Here is a 16,448-nt window from a genome sequence, read left to right on the forward strand (position 1 = left end):
TAGACTTTTGAAAGAGTTGTGTCTAGAACATATGATTGAAATCGTAGTCACCCATATGATGAGACGAGGACTGACTGGCTGGGGCAGAGTTTTCTGTACATTTGAAAAAAAGATGCTCATGGTCAAGGTCATGGTCATGGTCACGGTCCTGGTCCTGGTCCTTAGTATTAGACAGTCTATATTCACATTTCCACTGGTAAGCTTTCCTGATTGAAAATTTAAGCGCATTATGCCATCTCTGGAATTCGGACCCAAATGTAGTACATAGTAGCTTTTGGGTGGACATAGGAGGAAGGTGGTCTTTTATTATTGGCGTACAGAAGGTGCAGACATTTCATAAGTCTTTTTGCTCAACTTTAACTAGAATTTAATCTTCAAATATAGATCAACCACTCCTAAATTTTAATTACTTTTGAAGTAAAATTTTACTTCAAAAGTAATTAAAATTTTCTTATTTTGTGTAAATTCATCAAAAAAAAAAAAAAAAAAAAAGAGAGAGAATAAGGTGAAGCAAACAGGGCAGCAACCTTATGAAATTAACAGTTTTCTGCGGATATTACAATTCTGTGAAAACATTAAACCAGAATATAGCCAGCAGAAGTCACCAAGTTGCAGGCTATGGAACCATTGAAGGCCAATCACTGGAGTGTTTTTCAGTTTTATACTTGTAACACCTCCCTATATATATATATTAAGTGTGACAGATTTTCTACAGCACTCTATAAGATATCAATCCATTATTAGTCTCAACATTCAGCCGCTTCATGCGCACCAGGAGCAGGACATACGATCTTCCTTTAGTCCCTGCAATCAGGTTAAAGGTGAAGTGATTAAGCAAAGTGCCTAATTTGAACTTTGTTAGTCATACAATTGTGAATGTCTACAACTGCAATTTTAGCTATATGTATTTTAATCCTGTCACAGACCTAGCTTTGGAACAAAACTTACTAATCATGAGAGAAGTTTAGAGGACTAGCTGCGCTAGTGATCCCTTGAAAAGTGATTGGGTAAAGACCATGCTGTTTTTAACATTAGGGCTTTATATGAAAGGTAGATAACAGAAGTATTTAAGAGTTTAATTCAGAATTTACTTTTGTTTATAGGTCATACAAAAGACTCAATTCAAGACCAATGACACTCAGTGAAGCTTCACTATTGGGGACACTATAGCTATTAAGTAATCCACTGAACCACCATGCAGGGCTGGGGCAGAGAAGAAAAGAACATGGTTGAATGAATTTGCAAAACTGCTGCAGCTCCACCAAAGTAATGAATGACATAACCAAACATAGATATGAGCAGAGGATGATTGACATTAACATGTACTCTTGAGAAAAGAAATCAAAGAAAAATCAAATGAATTACCTAATCCCATTGATTCAAGTTCCTCAGGATGGAAGAAGGTGTTTTGTTTCTTATTTCCCTTCTTGCTTAGGAATGAGTTCATTTTATCAACTGCAGATTGTAGATCCTGCAAAAGATGACAAACTTTACATATATTTGGAGACGGTGTGCCAGACTAAAGAAAAAGTTACACAACCTGAGATCAATAAAAATTTGTGCAATGTAAAGCTTGGAGTTACAATACAAGCAAATGACAAAGCTAACTAGCTAAGTGCCTTATCGGGGGGGGAAAAAAAATTAAAAAAAAAATTCAGCTTCAAAGCTACACCACAAACAAATGACAAAGGCAATTCAATGGAGGGTCAGGTACACAATGTAGCAGAATCCGCAATGAGAAGTATATAACAAATACCATACCTTCCACGGAGCCACACTTTTCATGTAAGAAGGCAGACTTTCATAGTCTTCATTTGAAACAAGTATCATATTTGAAGTTTCACGTAACTTGGGTTCATCTCTCTCTTCTTCTGTATAGAAAGGAAAGGTGTTTGACTTGTCAAGATTTTTTAATATGTTTTTACCTTAGAATTCTTTCTCCAGAAAAGTATTTACGGCATTATTAAGACAGTTAGAATGAAGCAATCTGACAGGTTTGAGACATTACCAGCAACTGTATTAAGGATGTTTGGGTTATCTTGGTTCTGGACCTCGAACCTATGATGTAACCTGTTTATTGAAATTATAAAGTAGAACATAATTTTTCTACTGAGCTAAATGACAAAAATCCAATAATTGTTGACACGAGCCAGCAAGAGATAGCAAACTTACTTTGGTGGACTATCAGGCACACTACTTTTGCAAACCCCTGGACAGAAATTTGAAGCAAAGACAAGCAACTCGTCATTATCTTTCTATTCAAATGCCTGGACATGCTAGATTTTCTATTAGCAAATTTTCCAAAACGATAAGCATGGTGGACCACTAACCTCCAGAAGCAAGTGTAGCCAGACTAATCTCAGATAATCCAAGGTTTCGAAAGCTGGGAGACCCTTCAAGTCTTGAAACTCGTTAAGGACAACGATTCTTCACCACAATATATATTTACAAATAATTAAAACAAATTGAAAGTTTTTAAGCTACATTTAAATTCAAAAGCTCGTAGATAGATAATAGTTGCACAATTGCACAAACATTCAAGCCCGAAAATCAATCATGAAAACACACATAACTATAGGAAACAAAAACTAAAAATGAATTGAAAGGATACAAAGAACCAGCATCCACATTGTTAGCGGTAGACCTATAACGTAAAGCCGGGAACGGTGATTCTGGTTCAGGATCAGGATTACTACAACTACTACTTTGAGCCATAAAATCCTCTTCAAGGTCATCAACTCCATCACCTGATATTAAAATCAACCCACATAACAAAATTCCAATTAATACCCAACTGAACACTCAATCTGCATTACAAACTGAAAAAATCATCTGGGTAAAACCCTAATTCCACCATAAAAACAAACAAACAAAGATACACACATATTCAATAAAAAAATAATCAAATTACTTTGGGAAATGTAGCCCAAAGATTGAAGATGGGAATGAAGGTGAAGAAGATGAGAATGATTTAATTTATAAATCTCATTGCAGTGACCCAGAAGTTCTTCAAACGACACAGTTCCCAATGACATTGATTCCAGCAAATTAAGATCCCCCGTTAAAGCCGAAACCCTACGATTTAGGGATTGCATAAAAGTGGTCGACGCCGAATCTGAGCAACACCCACAAAAATTAAACATCAAAATCGAAGAATTACAGCATAATTTAGCAATTTAAGCATAAAATCAATACTTAATCTGAAGAAATTAGGGTAAAACCAGTAGAAAGAGGAGAGAGAAAATGGGTATTATACCGAGAGGAATTGGACGACGATCAAGGGATTGTCTGAAAGCACTAGAAGTAGATTGAAGATTATTGCAAAATTTTGCTAGATTTTTATTGAAATTGTTAATGTTTTCCTCCATTTTTGTTGTTGCTGTTCTGAATTCTTCACTTTCTCTCTCCTCTTTCAGTTCGTAAAGGTTGCTCTGAATCGAAGAAGTTTAAATTTGTTTTAGCGGGAATCTAGAAGTATATCGTTTATTTCGAATAAATTTGATTAATATTATCAAATTATTATTAAGAGCGCCTGTAGCTCAGTGGATAGAGCGTCTGTTTCCTAAGCAGAAGGTCGTAGGTTCGACCCCTACCTGGCGCGTTTTGCGCTTGTTTCCGACACTTTTTATTTTTAATGCTTTGACCATTTTTCTCATAAATTGACAAACTATATGAATTAAAATTCTATCAATATGATCGTGACATATTGACAAAATCACCAAAAATTGAAATCATCTAGTTTAAGCTAGTCTGTCATTACACACTTGGCTTGACATTCACGTAATTGATTCATTAAACACTTGGCTTGACGTACATGTAATTGATTCATTAACACTTTGGCTTGACGTTCATGTAATTGATTCATTAAACACTTGGTTTGACGTACTCGTAATTGATTCATTACACATTGTGCTCCATTTGATCGTATGTGTTCTTCCCATTTCCTAATTAGGAAGGTTTCAAAAGGTTCTTCTCATTTGAAATCTTTCCATATATAGTACAACCCATCAATTTTCCTCTAATTATTTGGTGAATGTACCGATTTTCCATAATGATTATATCGGTAATAATAATGGTTAGTTCAGCAGGAAAGAAAAATCAGGAGAATCAAAATATAGAGCAACTCTAGAGTATAAGTAAAAATGTTGGAAAATTATCATCTTTTTCTGCAAATTGTCATGCCATCACCAATTGGTACTAAACTGATGCTTACGCGTTCATCCTCAAATAAAGCATTATTGAAACTCCTGAGACTAGCAGTTTTGGAATCATTCACCAAGGAATCGGCCACTTTACCGTGCCAAAGTACATTATCAATCACAATAACACCCCCAACCCTCACAAGCTTCAACAACAGCTCGAAGTATGTCGTATACATTTTCTTCTCTGCATCGACGAATGCAAAATCGTAGCTGCCAGCTTCTCCGTTCAAAAGCATGGCATTTAAAGTATCTATGGCAAGACCATGTTTGATCTGCACCTTATGAAGAACCCCAGCTCGCTCATAGAACCTTCTAGCAACTTTAAGAACCTTTTCATCTCTCTCACAGGCGACTAAACAACCAGATTCTGGAAGGGCCAGAGCAACAGCCAAGGATGAGTAACCGGTGTAAACTCCAACCTCAATGCACCTTCTTGCCCCGAGAATCTGGACAAGCATAGCAAGGAGCTGAGCTTGATCAGGAGAGACCTGCATTTGGCTGCCATGCATTGTAGCAGTCTCTTCCCGTAGTTCCCTTAACACCTCTGGCTCTCGGACATTGCTCAGGACATAATCATAGAGCCTCGGAGTCAAGCTAACAACTTGTTTGTTCCCATACTTGTTATCATTCACAACGACAAAGGCATCCGTGGAGCAGCATCTGACAAAGTGCAAGGACTTGTCAGGGCTGAATCTGATGACGCAATTCCTTCTGGTTGTCGTTGGTGAAAGAGATAGGTTTTGGGGAATAGAAAACCTAGACAATGGAAGAGAAGCTGCAGGCACAGGCTTTACACAGCAGCAGCTGTATGACATGCTGACCTATCAGTTGGAAAGTCTAATTATAACACATTACACGTTCACATTTGCATCTTTCATCCTCATTTGGGAATTGGGATCTAGCCAACTTGCACCTGTCAATAAAATTTTAAAGGTCATCTTCAGATACTTATCTCCTACTCCTTTGTATTAGAGATTCAATCAGAAAATTCCAACCTCATCATCCAGGATCACAACCTCACGCCATTTATCAGTAAATAAGTCGAATGTAAGTATAGGCAAGGAGAAAACAGAAGAACACATAAGAGTATAAAAAAATTTTATGACTTTCTTTACCGTGCTTGCCAAGCATTGGTCAACAATAATAATGCCACTGTTTCTCTTTTTTTTTTCCTCTTTCCATCATTAATTCGTTTCAACTTTTTTGATGTCATGCAAATATAATCAACTTAGAAATGTTACAAAAAGTTCTTTTTTACTCTTACACTATGTTTGGATAGGAGGATAGCTATTGTGAATGGAAGGAGATTGTAAAGAAAGAATGTGAGAGGTGGGAACAAGAGAGCTAAACTATCCTTTTAAATCTTTCCAACATTGTAAGGAGCGAGAGAAGAAAAAATTGGATCCCACCATTTTCTTCCTATAACTCTCCCCAAAATCATATCAAAACAAGGGATTTTGAATCTCTCTTTCACTTCCCTCCCTTTCCCTCTAAATCACTCTATCCAATCACACACTTACACTATGGTGCTGTTTGGTTTACATAAAAAATCATGGGAATTGGAAGTTCCTAGGAATTGCAAAATGGATAAGTTGTTTGGTTGAATAAAATTTGGTGAAATGGTGGAAGTAGAACTTCCTAGGAATTTTCAATTCTCACAAAATGTAGGAATTTACTTACCTAGTCCCCCGTAAGTTGAAATTCCCATGGGAATTTACTTCTCTCATTACCAACCAAACAATTATAAGAAATTCCCATGAATTTGATTATGGAATTTAATTCCCATATATTAGAAGTACATGAGAATTTTCACTTCCTATGTTAACCAAACCCCTATGTTTGGATAGCAATTATGAAGGGAAACTGAATTGAGGGAAGTATAAAGAAGGGGATGGAAAGGAAAGAGAGGGAGAGATTGAGCAAAACATACAATAAGGCTATAACCCAAAAAACAAATTACAAAAATCCTACAAACACTACCCAGGCCCGTCCCTGAGGCAGGGAAGGAGGGGCGGCCGCCCTAGGCCCAGGGAAAAGAGATTTAATTTCATATTGAATTATCTCGAAAAATACATAATTTTAGGGATGTTTGATTCAATAATCAAATTACGCTCATAATTTTCTGTTCGTTTGGATATGATGTTTCATAATCTAAGAATTTATGAACCCTAAACTTAAAGCACTGATAATTAAATTAGATTAGATCAAATATAAACCCTAGATTGTGAAATTGATGTGATGATAATAACAACAAACAACTTACCTTAGAGGCTGCTTCAATGGGGGATACAAGAATTAGATTCAACGGAGAACGCTTCAATGGAGAACGTTGAGTTGAGTGCGCTTCAATGAAATAACCCAGAGAGGTAGGAAATAGGAATGAGGCCTTTAAAAGCCATGACCCGCCGTAGCTATAACATGGATCTGATAAATAAATGGGACGAATTTTTATATGCTCGTCAAATTATGAGAGAGGTGGACTTTATAAAGGTTTTAAGTAAACATGTTTTAAACACGTGTAATTTCTTGGTGTGTCCTTAATTTTATTTTATTTTTTAAAAATTGCAATTATAGAATAAAATCTTATACGAAAATAATTTATTATATATTTAAATAACAAAGATAATTACTTTAAATATAAAAGATTTGTTTTACCTTTTCACACAAACATTTATGACTATAATAGAAAATATTAATATGATTTGCGACATATAATGATTTACTACACGAGAGTATTTATATTTTTTTCCCCTACAATTGTTTATTTATTGATTAGAATTCACAATAAAGTAGTGCATATACATTTACTACCCCTTGAATGATAATAATCCCGATCTTTCCCTTCTCTAAGTGAAAATGAGTTACTGTATTAAATTATTTCATTTTATTTATAGAAACATTACTATTTACTACCTTAATATATAAAAATTAGTTAGACTATATTTCATAATGTTAATATAAACACACACAAAAATCTCATGAAGATCAATATTACAGTATTATTTATTGCCCTCATCCAAAACATGTTGATACTATATATAATTATATATTTGAATACAATATCTACACATCAATATTTCAATTACTTAATAGACGATTTTATTACTTTGTATTTAAGAATATCAAATTATTCAATTTATACTTATTAGATATATCCACTTATCTTTCATATTTTAATCAAAGATTGTCCATAGTGTTTTTAGATTTTTTGTTTTATTATTGTATAATAACCAATTATATTGAACAGTTGATATTAATTTCTTAAAATTGGCATGCATGGCACGAGACCTAACCTAGTTTTTAATATTTCCATACACCAAAGCTTGTATCAATTCATTGTAAGTTTTTTAGATTTTTTTTTTAAAAAAAAAAAAAAAAAAGCTGAACTTACATTAATTAAACTGAGTTTACAACAAACGAAAGGACAGTAAAGTAACATAAGTTACTATTGGCATAAGAAGCTATTACACAATACTAATTAAGGTCATTAACGATATTTTCCTTTAAGCTATTACAACGAGTGAAGACAACGCATATAAGGCTTACCAATATACATTTAAACATGCGATGGGACAATTGATAAAATAAGGGAAGATGGTGATAATGTTTCGTGTTGTGCAAGGTATTTTCTAACATACAACTAAAAGTCTATGAATGTTGCTGAAATGAAGGAGACAACCCAAAATCAGTATGCCTTACCCTAAGGGACCCCAATAATTCAAATGGATAAAATTTTCTTGAGATCTGCTTCATACATGTCAATCACATTTCTTGCGATCTGACAAAACCATATCTTATACTCCCTCCGTCCCATAATATAGTTCCTATTGTGTTTTTTTTCACGATATTTAAGAAATGGGAGGAGAAGTGGAAAAAAAAGCTAGACAAAAGTACAAGGCAAGTGGATAATTTAAGGGGAAAAAAGTGAAAAGTACAATTATAGACAAAAGTTAGAGAGAGAAAGTGAAAAAATTACAATGTAAGTGGATAAGTTAAGGGTAAGTTAGGAAGTTCAATGAATAAAGTAAAAAAATAAGGGTATAATGGTCTTTACATACTATTCAAAAATAGAAACAGGAACAATATTTTGGGTCTCTAAAATAGGAAAACAGAAATTATATTGTGGGACGTAGGAAGTATATATTCTCATACAAGGTTATGATGTTGTAATGACTTTTACCATTATCACATATAAATGGGTTTAACAACACCTACTACCATCCTCCTTCAACAAGGGTTTATGTAAATCTGAAATTGAAATTTTGCTACATCTCCCAACAAACATAAGTAACACCACTTCCATTAAAGGAACACATTTTTATTAAAATTAAAAAGATTAAAAAGGGCAATTCCAAGAGTCAAACGACTCCATTTCATCCTCCAATTAACCCTGAATTCGACTTGTCTTCGCTTATTCAATCTATTATATTGGGTGCTTCCAAAATCTAAGTTTTATTTTTTAGAAAAATTCACTTTAATTTATTAATCCGAACTTTCAGCGATTTACTCTCAATAATCCCAACTTACATTTATTATGGAGCACTATGAACTTTTGGGTTGATTTTCTTCCACTAGGTCGATTTACCAGTAACTTAAAGAAAGGGTGAATATTATTTTGTAAAAACCATGTGTGATGTGTCACAACATAATTGGTCCAATTTTTTTTTTTTTTTATAAAACAAGAAAAAAAAAATTAAAAACTCTTCCCATCCACCATCCTTCCTCCTCTTAGCCCTAACCCTCAGCTCGACCGAAATTCGACCGCCCGCCTCCCCTAACTACCGATAACAGCCGGTTGGCTCCTCCCTACCCCTAAAACCACTCGGGCGACCCACCTACACCATCGAAACCACCCCCCTTCCCCCATCCCAAAATAGCCCCTCCCTTCTCAGGTCAATGAAACCGCCCCTCTTTCCTTCCCTCATCGTCGAAACGGCCGATTTTTTAGCCCCCTCAATTGGAGATTATTGCCAAGAAATTAAATGTACTTGTGTTACTCAAGGTTTTTGTGGTAGATTTTGTTAGATTTTTTTTTTTACAAAAAAAATAAATAAATAAATGGTAGTTATTGTTCTCAAAGTAGTCATTTTAATGGTAGTTGTTGGTGGTAAAATTTTCTTAAATTTTCACAAAATTACCCTATATCTAAAGTATAATACTCCCTTTGTCCCTTTTATTGGATACATTTTGACTTTTACACGTTTGTCAATACACCTATTTGATTATTATTCATTACATACTTTTTAAAATTATAACGATTGAATATTAATAGAGCATTCGTTGAGATGAATCAAAATCTCACATGACTCTTTTACTTTTGTGAGTAAATTTGAAGATTATCTAATACTTTCTCTATCTCAGAATACATGACACAGTCAGCATTGCACACATGTCAATGCACTACTTTAACTTTATTTGTATATAATTAAATATTAATGAAAGTTATTTTAAAAATTATATTTTAAAACTTTATATATATAACTATTTAACAACATATTTTATGATAAAATAAGTTTTTATTATGTTAGTAAAAAATTATGATCAAAACTAATACATGAATAGTGAAAAAAGTCCAACGTCTCATATATTTTGGGACGGAGGGAGTATTATGAATAATGTTTAAAATCTAAACATAACCAATAAAAAGAAACGGAGGAAGTATTAAGAATAATATTTAAAATATGATAATAACCAATAAAAAGAAACGGAGGGGTACCCTACAAAATTAATCATCCTAAAGTTTTTGTCAAAAAAAAAATAACATCCTAAAGTAATTGAAACACTTTAATATATATTTTTGTTGATATATAAAATTATTTTACCTTTAAAAATTTTGATCGTATATTTAATATAATTAGTTGATACTATGAAATTTTATACAATGTATCAATTGTTTTGTGCATATGAATTCAAGTCAATCTCCTAAAAATTATGCCTATTAAAGTGATGCGCACTTTAAAAAATGGAGGGATTATTTTTCTTGCATTAAATGTCTAAATTTATTATAAAATAATTTATTATAATTGTAGTTAAATAAAGATATCTTAATAAATGTTATTTTTTATAGTAATTATTTATATCAAAGTTATCAAAATCGAGATTCCACTTTGAATTAGAAGGGATTTAGATGTGTATGTGTTACTGATAATAGTAGTCGTTTCAGAAGTTTTCCTACAAGTTTTTATTTCTCACATGAGAAGGTTTTTTTTACTTGTTTTAGGCTTAGATTATTTTAATCATGCAATTTTATTTTAACAATAATTATTCTTACGATATAGAAGAATTCGAGTGAGATGATTTTTAGTGGTTGTGACTATTCACCATAATTTTATTTAGTATGTATGCATGTATGAATTTTTTAATACTCGCATAGTATCATATTAGGTATTTTATATACTTTGAAAATTGAAGTGACATCATTATAAGAAGATTATGATTTTTAGATTGTTTGATAAATTCTATTTAATAACCTGTTTACAAGCATGATAAAAAGTGATAATTTAATTATTACATGATACATTTATTAAAAGTGAACTGAATCATGTAATTATTTAATTATAAGTAACAAAAAAAAATTAATGTAACCTTAATTCAATTTAATAAGAAAGAGCTAAATTTATTATTTATAAAACATGATTATTATTTATTACTCACTCATATTTATAGATTGGGACAAGTAAATTTAATATTCTTTTATAGAATGAGTTGAGTCAAAGAAGGATTCCAACGTAGAATAAATAGATTAATCACGAAATTAAGGGGTGAATGCAATAAATTATTACATATAAAAATTTAAAAATATGATATTTAAAAATATAATATTCTAACGGTTAAATCACAAAAGAAATTCAAAAGAGGTGAGTGAATAGTGGAAAAGTGTAAATAATGCAATTAAAATAACTGATGAAGTAATTAACATTATTTATGAATTAACAAATTACATAAATATTTATAATTATAAAAATAAATAATTTATTCAACAAAAGTATTATCATTTTGCCCCGGGCCACCAAAATATTAGAAACGGCTATAACACTACCTTACGAAGTGAAAATGCAATCAATTACCAATTTACAAGCAACAAATTAAAGACAAATACATTCACCAAAATTAGATAAGATAATTTGAACTAAACATGCAATAAATCATCAAAAATATCATTTGTAAAAAAGAAAAAAAATGAAAAGGATAGATAGAGCAAACTTCTGTTGGAGACTATACAGTAGCAATTCAATTTAGCTAAAAAAAATTCGAGAAATTATAACCTAAAAAAAGAACAAAAATAACCCGAAGAAAATAGTTCTGAAAAGTGTAAGAAGACTACTTACTTGAAATTCTCGACGGGTCTCCACGTAGAAGTGAGTTTTCGGGGAGGAGAGAGAAGAAACGGTGAATGTTGGAGTATAACAGTTGCTCAAATTTAATTTCATTCAAAGATAAGAAATGCTAATAGAACAAAAAATTGTCAAATTTTGTTAGTGTTATACAAATTATGGAATTACAAGATTAATAATTTTACAATAAGGGCATTTGGTCTAGTGGTATGATTCTCGCTTTGGGTGCGAGAGGTCCCGAGTTCGATTCTCGGAATGCCCCTTTATTTTATTCACCAATTTATTTTTAAACGTTTTTTTTCCGAGTGTTTCCTTTACTTTCTTCTTTGGACTGTATTCTATATGATTACTAGGTTAGGTCCCGTGCTATGCGCGATAATTTTTCTTAAATTTAAACTAAATTTAATTAAAAAGAACATAAATTATCTAAAATATTATAATGAATTTATTATGAAAGAGCCTCTTAGTCAGATAGGTATTTTAATATACGCATTTGACTATGTTTATATATTTTTGTATATTTCACCAACAAATTGGTATTTTTTTTTCCTTATTAACCAAATGAATTTCTTAAAACTATGTAATACGTATTTAATCCGTAAATAGATTTCTATTTTAAATTTTGTAGAAAGTAAATTGGTGTTGTAATAAACGTAGTACGTTACACTCAATATGTCACATTTAAGAATCCGATTTTATTTTTTTTTCTTAAATTTATACTCCGTAGTTGTTAATATTTATTGTGGAAGAATATATCAAATATTTTATTTTAAGTAATTTTTAATATTCATATTATTTTCTGGGAGCTTCTAATACACTATATTATTTTATAAAAATACTCAAACATAGTTGTCAAGGATACATCAAATCTTTAATTTATGTATAAATAGTTATTGATTGATATGACTGAGTAATGCAAGAACACAATCCATGTATAGTAAGCAATAAGCATAATGAATACATTATACATCATTCGATATCATGGTACTCCAGATTAGTCAGGGCTACTAGCTTTGTTGAGTTGAGTTTTCGGAATCCTGACAACTAAATTAATTTTTACTTTAGTTAGACTATTTGTTTGAGGCAAAGATTACAAGACCTAGAACTAAAATTCAAACGATTAACACTAGTCATTCAAGAGTGTTATTAGATTGAATAAATATCTCGGGCACCACATCAAGAACATTGGTGCAAAAATGGAACAAAAAACAAGTAACACTAGTCATTCAAGAGCGTTATAAGATTGAATAAATGTCTTGGGCACCACATCAAGAACATTGATGCAAAAATGGAAGAAAAAGTGAAAAAAAACAAGGATTTAGAATTTTACAGTATGCGTGATACAAAATTGTTGTCACGTGTTGGGCATATGGTCTAGTGGTATGATTCTCGCTTAAGGTGCAAGAGGTCCCGAGTTCAATTCTCCTAATGCTCCTATTTTTGCTGTGTCATCTATTACATTTTTATATTCTAGCCTTTTTTTATTACCAGGGTCCAGGGTAATCTAGCCTAAACATAAATAAGATAGCCAAATAAAAGGTAATTGTATCATATGCCTGAGTGCCTGACCAAGAATTTCTGCAAAAGTTACTGTTAATAGATTGTACACATATAACATTTGATACAAACTCCATAGAATGCTGTTAAAAATCAGGAGGTCCTGCTCAGATTTGTTAGTAATGCAGTTCATCATCACTGCATAACCGTGCAATAAGTGGATTGCACTTGAGCAATCCTATGCTATGCAGGCTGCTCTCAAGTAGCAGGCAATAGTATTAATCAAGCGCATCAGCGCATATCGTCATTTGAAAACTGCAGAATCTGATAGCCAAGGAGGGGAAATTCGTAACGCAAAAGATACCTGTAAATAAATGACATGGTGCAACCACAACCTTATACTAAGGTGAGACCTAAAGAGTCCACTGTGCGTAAACATATTGCTACACACCAGTAAAAGCTTTAGAGCAAAATATCACCTAAACGATTAAATAAACCGAAGGCACCATGCAGCAAGAATGAGTAGTAAACTACTAATAGTCTAATAATATAACCATATATGCTTCATAAAAGTGGCAAGTACTTCTAAATATAAATGACTCCATGTATGGCTAAGATGGTCTTAAAATTGTAGTAGTATAATGATAACACAGCACTAAATGTTGATTGATTTTAAATGGAGTTAAATGCAAAATTAGACTATTTAGATTCTAGTAATACAAAATAAGCTTCATATTGGGTAGAACTTGCTTAAATCTTACTGTAATACTTGTATACACACCATTGGATACATCAGCTTCATAGAGCATATTTTTTGCCCAACTACACAATATGCCAGGAAATAGAAACGTCAACATACGCGTAGAGTACATGAGCTTTGAGTTACTATCACTATCTCAATTGACTCTGAAATTTTTTGAAAGGTTCAAAACTGTATGGATGACAAACACACTCTATAGCATGAATCAACTTTCTTCTAGGTCCAACAGCATGAGCACCCATATCCTTTAGCTTCTTCATAGACAGATCTACCAACTGAAATTTATTGACATTTTTAGCACGGAGAATTCCCTCAAATTGCTCCAGTCCAAGAGAAGAAAGCCACTTGCCCAATCCACCCGCACTTATTATGTTTCTTTCAAGATTTGATGCCCGCGTCTTCTTATTGAAATATTTGATGGTAATAGACGGTGTGCAAATAACAGAGAGCTCAGGTTGCATGAAAGTTCTGACAAGCTTTGGAGAAGTTTTACGAAATTTCAGATGATTTTCTGTCTTTCCAGAAAAGGATCTCGAAGCACCTACTTGGTCCTCCAAAGCCAGTCTCCTCAAAACTGGCTTTCGTGAATTCAGAATTGCTACTGCATTATCTACAGGGGAATGAACTTTTGCACTAGATTGAGTATTTGATTTCGAAGACAAAGACAGTGATCCATCATTTCCCTCAATAAAATTTGCCTTCAGAGGCTTCTCCAGCGGAAGCTCTGATGGATTATTAGTCATATTGCAAGACAAACTTCCACGCAGCTGACCTTGTTCAAGATCAGGCACTGAAGACTGTTCAGTACTGGGAAGACGGGGTATTAGAATGTTAACTCTCTGTTTCTTAACAATAGTCCAACCATCCTCTCCACACAAATCCGAATCAACTGTAATATTAGAAGTGTTTTCCATAGCATTATTTTTGAGTTCTCCCAAGTGCTTCCACTTTGATCCCAACATATCCTACAGAGCTGCATAATGATTTTTCATAATCAGACCAGTAGTTATTGATACGAACACAAATTGTAGCATAGTTGCGCCAAATTCAACAATCAAGAGGTACCTATAGCTTGCAAAATTTAGCAGTGCCAGCAACTATTAGTCATCACAAGAATAACAAGCAGGAGTCATCTTTGTAAAAGATGGAAAACAAAACACATGCAAAGCATGTTAATAGTTATACAAAGTACACTACCCATGACTCCATGAGTGCATAAAGGAGGAGGCCGCCCCAATCAATCTCCATGATAAACAAGTTTTGGGATAAACCGCTACTTCAAGTAGCGGTTTTGCCCATTTTTACCATGCCCCCGTGATAAACAAATCAGAAAATAGAAGTGTGATACAATAAGCAAAAGAGCCAAGTAAATAGAAGAAGAATCGATATCATTGTATCTAGTTTTCAACATTGAATTTCAGAACAAGCAGAAGCTTGACCATGAAGATACAATGTAAACCTAGACTAAAATATCATGATGATATGTCTGGCAAACGAGCAGCTCCTACACTAGAATATTGTCTTCATAACGCTATTGCAGAAGCCCCAATTTGCAAATCAGCTACAACAGGCAGAAAGTAACCTAAACAAGAGGGTCTTGACTCTTGAGTGTTTCGAGTTTTCGTTGTCAAATGAAATACTACGTTGAAAACATGATATATGGAAATCAAATTCAAAGATCTCAACCTTTACCAAAGTAAGACCAAAATACATAGTCATAAACCAAGAAAGATGATGTGATACACAATAATGATAATGATCCTGATTGATTCAATAATCAATATACATTACGACATACAAGTATAATTTATACTAGGGTTTAATCATATATTATACAAAAAATTCAAGAAAATGTTGAATGAAATCGCAAATTGAAATTAACTGAAAGGCATTATAAACTGAATGATGAATTTAGAAATAAAATGAAAAGTATGAGAATTAAAAGGAGAGGGAATTACATAAAAGAACCTGAGAGATGAAGAGAGAACAATGGTGGAGCTTCAAGGTTGAGATATGAATATGATTTGTAGGTGAACTTCAATGGTGATTTCCTGGTAGCTTTAATTGAGAGAGAAAAAGAGGAGTCGTTGGGCGTAATTTGGATATCTCACACAATATTGGCAATTTGTAATTTTGAATAGATTTGTTGTTATTTGATTATGTAATTGGGAATCATTGAAGATATGGAGAATAATATAGGAGGGGAGGAACCTGCTTATTTTTTTTAAGCCATGTGGCAACTCCCTTATTTAAATCCGATTTTCACTCTATGTGGTTCTTATAAGATTTAAACCTACAGTTTTAAGTTTAAATTATAAGGTGTTAGCCATTAAATTATTACCATATTACATGACATTTAATAAAAATTAAATATTAATAAAGATTTTTATCATAGAAATAATGCAGTAACTCGGGCATCGTCCGTTCCTAAAAACTAGTTATTTTTAGATTATCGACAATAATAATTATCGACAATAGTCCATTGTGTATATTTAAATTTCGTGTTGGTAAAATATTGTACCAATATGAGGTCTGAAAGTATTAACGGACACTTATTATTGTCATTGATTACAAGAGTAATTATTGATTTAGACAAACGAGAGTCCAGGAAAAAGCCTAAGTTTCTAGATAAACATTCTAAAAATTTAAAATTAA

General features: G+C 32.6%; 3 protein-coding genes and 2 non-coding genes across 7 annotated transcripts; 2 read left to right on the forward strand and 3 right to left on the reverse strand.

Moving 5' to 3' along the window:
- Nucleotides 1–506: 506 nt before the first annotated feature.
- LOC110739835 lies at nt 507–3,442 on the reverse strand. Its single transcript, XM_021920317.1, has 9 exons — nt 3,257–3,442; nt 2,912–3,115; nt 2,612–2,747; nt 2,331–2,401; nt 2,173–2,209; nt 2,009–2,070; nt 1,762–1,871; nt 1,366–1,471; nt 507–804 (listed from the first exon to the last, which is right to left on the reverse strand). The coding sequence occupies exons 1-9, from the start codon at nt 3,366–3,368 to the stop codon at nt 710–712; spliced, it is 933 nt and encodes a 310-aa protein (XP_021776009.1). The 5' UTR covers nt 3,369–3,442; the 3' UTR covers nt 507–709.
- Nucleotides 3,443–3,528: 86 nt separating this feature from the next.
- TRNAR-CCU lies at nt 3,529–3,601 on the forward strand. The gene has a single exon. It is a non-coding gene; the product is annotated as a tRNA-Arg (tRNA).
- A 544-nt stretch (nt 3,602–4,145) lies between these two features.
- LOC110739844 (O-methyltransferase MdmC-like) lies at nt 4,146–11,627 on the reverse strand. Of its 2 annotated transcripts, XM_021920326.1 has the most exons (3): nt 11,531–11,627; nt 6,466–6,626; nt 4,146–5,115 (listed from the first exon to the last, which is right to left on the reverse strand). In XM_021920326.1, the coding sequence occupies exon 3, from the start codon at nt 5,015–5,017 to the stop codon at nt 4,157–4,159; it is 861 nt and encodes a 286-aa protein (XP_021776018.1). In that variant the 5' UTR covers nt 5,018–5,115; nt 6,466–6,626; nt 11,531–11,627; the 3' UTR covers nt 4,146–4,156. The 2 variants fall into 2 exon arrangements, with proteins under 2 accessions (XP_021776018.1, XP_021776019.1); XM_021920327.1 differs by lacking the exon at nt 11,531–11,627 and having other exon boundaries at nt 6,466–6,786.
- A 99-nt stretch (nt 11,628–11,726) lies between these two features.
- TRNAP-UGG lies at nt 11,727–11,798 on the forward strand. The gene has a single exon. It is a non-coding gene; the product is annotated as a tRNA-Pro (tRNA).
- A 1,949-nt stretch (nt 11,799–13,747) lies between these two features.
- On the reverse strand, nt 13,748–16,010 carry LOC110739845. 2 transcript variants are annotated; one of them, XM_021920329.1, is made up of 2 exons: nt 15,762–16,010; nt 13,748–14,766 (listed from the first exon to the last, which is right to left on the reverse strand). In XM_021920329.1, exon 2 carries the CDS (start codon nt 14,753–14,755, stop codon nt 13,925–13,927), a length of 831 nt encoding a protein of 276 aa, XP_021776021.1. In that variant the 5' UTR covers nt 14,756–14,766; nt 15,762–16,010; the 3' UTR covers nt 13,748–13,924. The 2 variants fall into 2 exon arrangements, with proteins under 2 accessions (XP_021776021.1, XP_021776020.1); XM_021920328.1 differs by having other exon boundaries at nt 15,752–16,009.
- Nucleotides 16,011–16,448: the final 438 nt, after the last annotated feature.

Source organism: Chenopodium quinoa, unplaced genomic scaffold, assembly GCF_001683475.1.
Source record: "Chenopodium quinoa cultivar QQ74 unplaced genomic scaffold, ASM168347v1, whole genome shotgun sequence".
Classification (NCBI taxonomy): Eukaryota; Viridiplantae; Streptophyta; class Magnoliopsida; order Caryophyllales; family Amaranthaceae; genus Chenopodium; species Chenopodium quinoa.

Bases quoted from the DNA above. Each gene is read 5' to 3' on its own strand.
- LOC110739835 (XM_021920317.1), bottom strand. From the start codon at position 3,368: ATGGAGGAAAACATTAACAATTTCAATAAAAATCTAGCAAAATTTTGC. The intron at 1,872-2,008 runs GTAATGTCTCAA...CTTTCTATACAG, and splicing joins CATCCTTAATACAGTTGCTG to AAGAAGAGAGAGATGAACCC. The intron at 805-1,365 runs GTAATTCATTTG...ACCTGATTGCAG, and splicing joins ACTTGAATCAATGGGATTAG to GGACTAAAGGAAGATCGTAT.
- LOC110739844 (XM_021920326.1), bottom strand. From the start codon at position 5,017: ATGTCATACAGCTGCTGCTGTGTAAAGCCTGTGCCTGCAGCTTCTCTT.
- LOC110739845 (XM_021920329.1), bottom strand. From the start codon at position 14,755: ATGTTGGGATCAAAGTGGAAGCACTTGGGAGAACTCAAAAATAATGCT.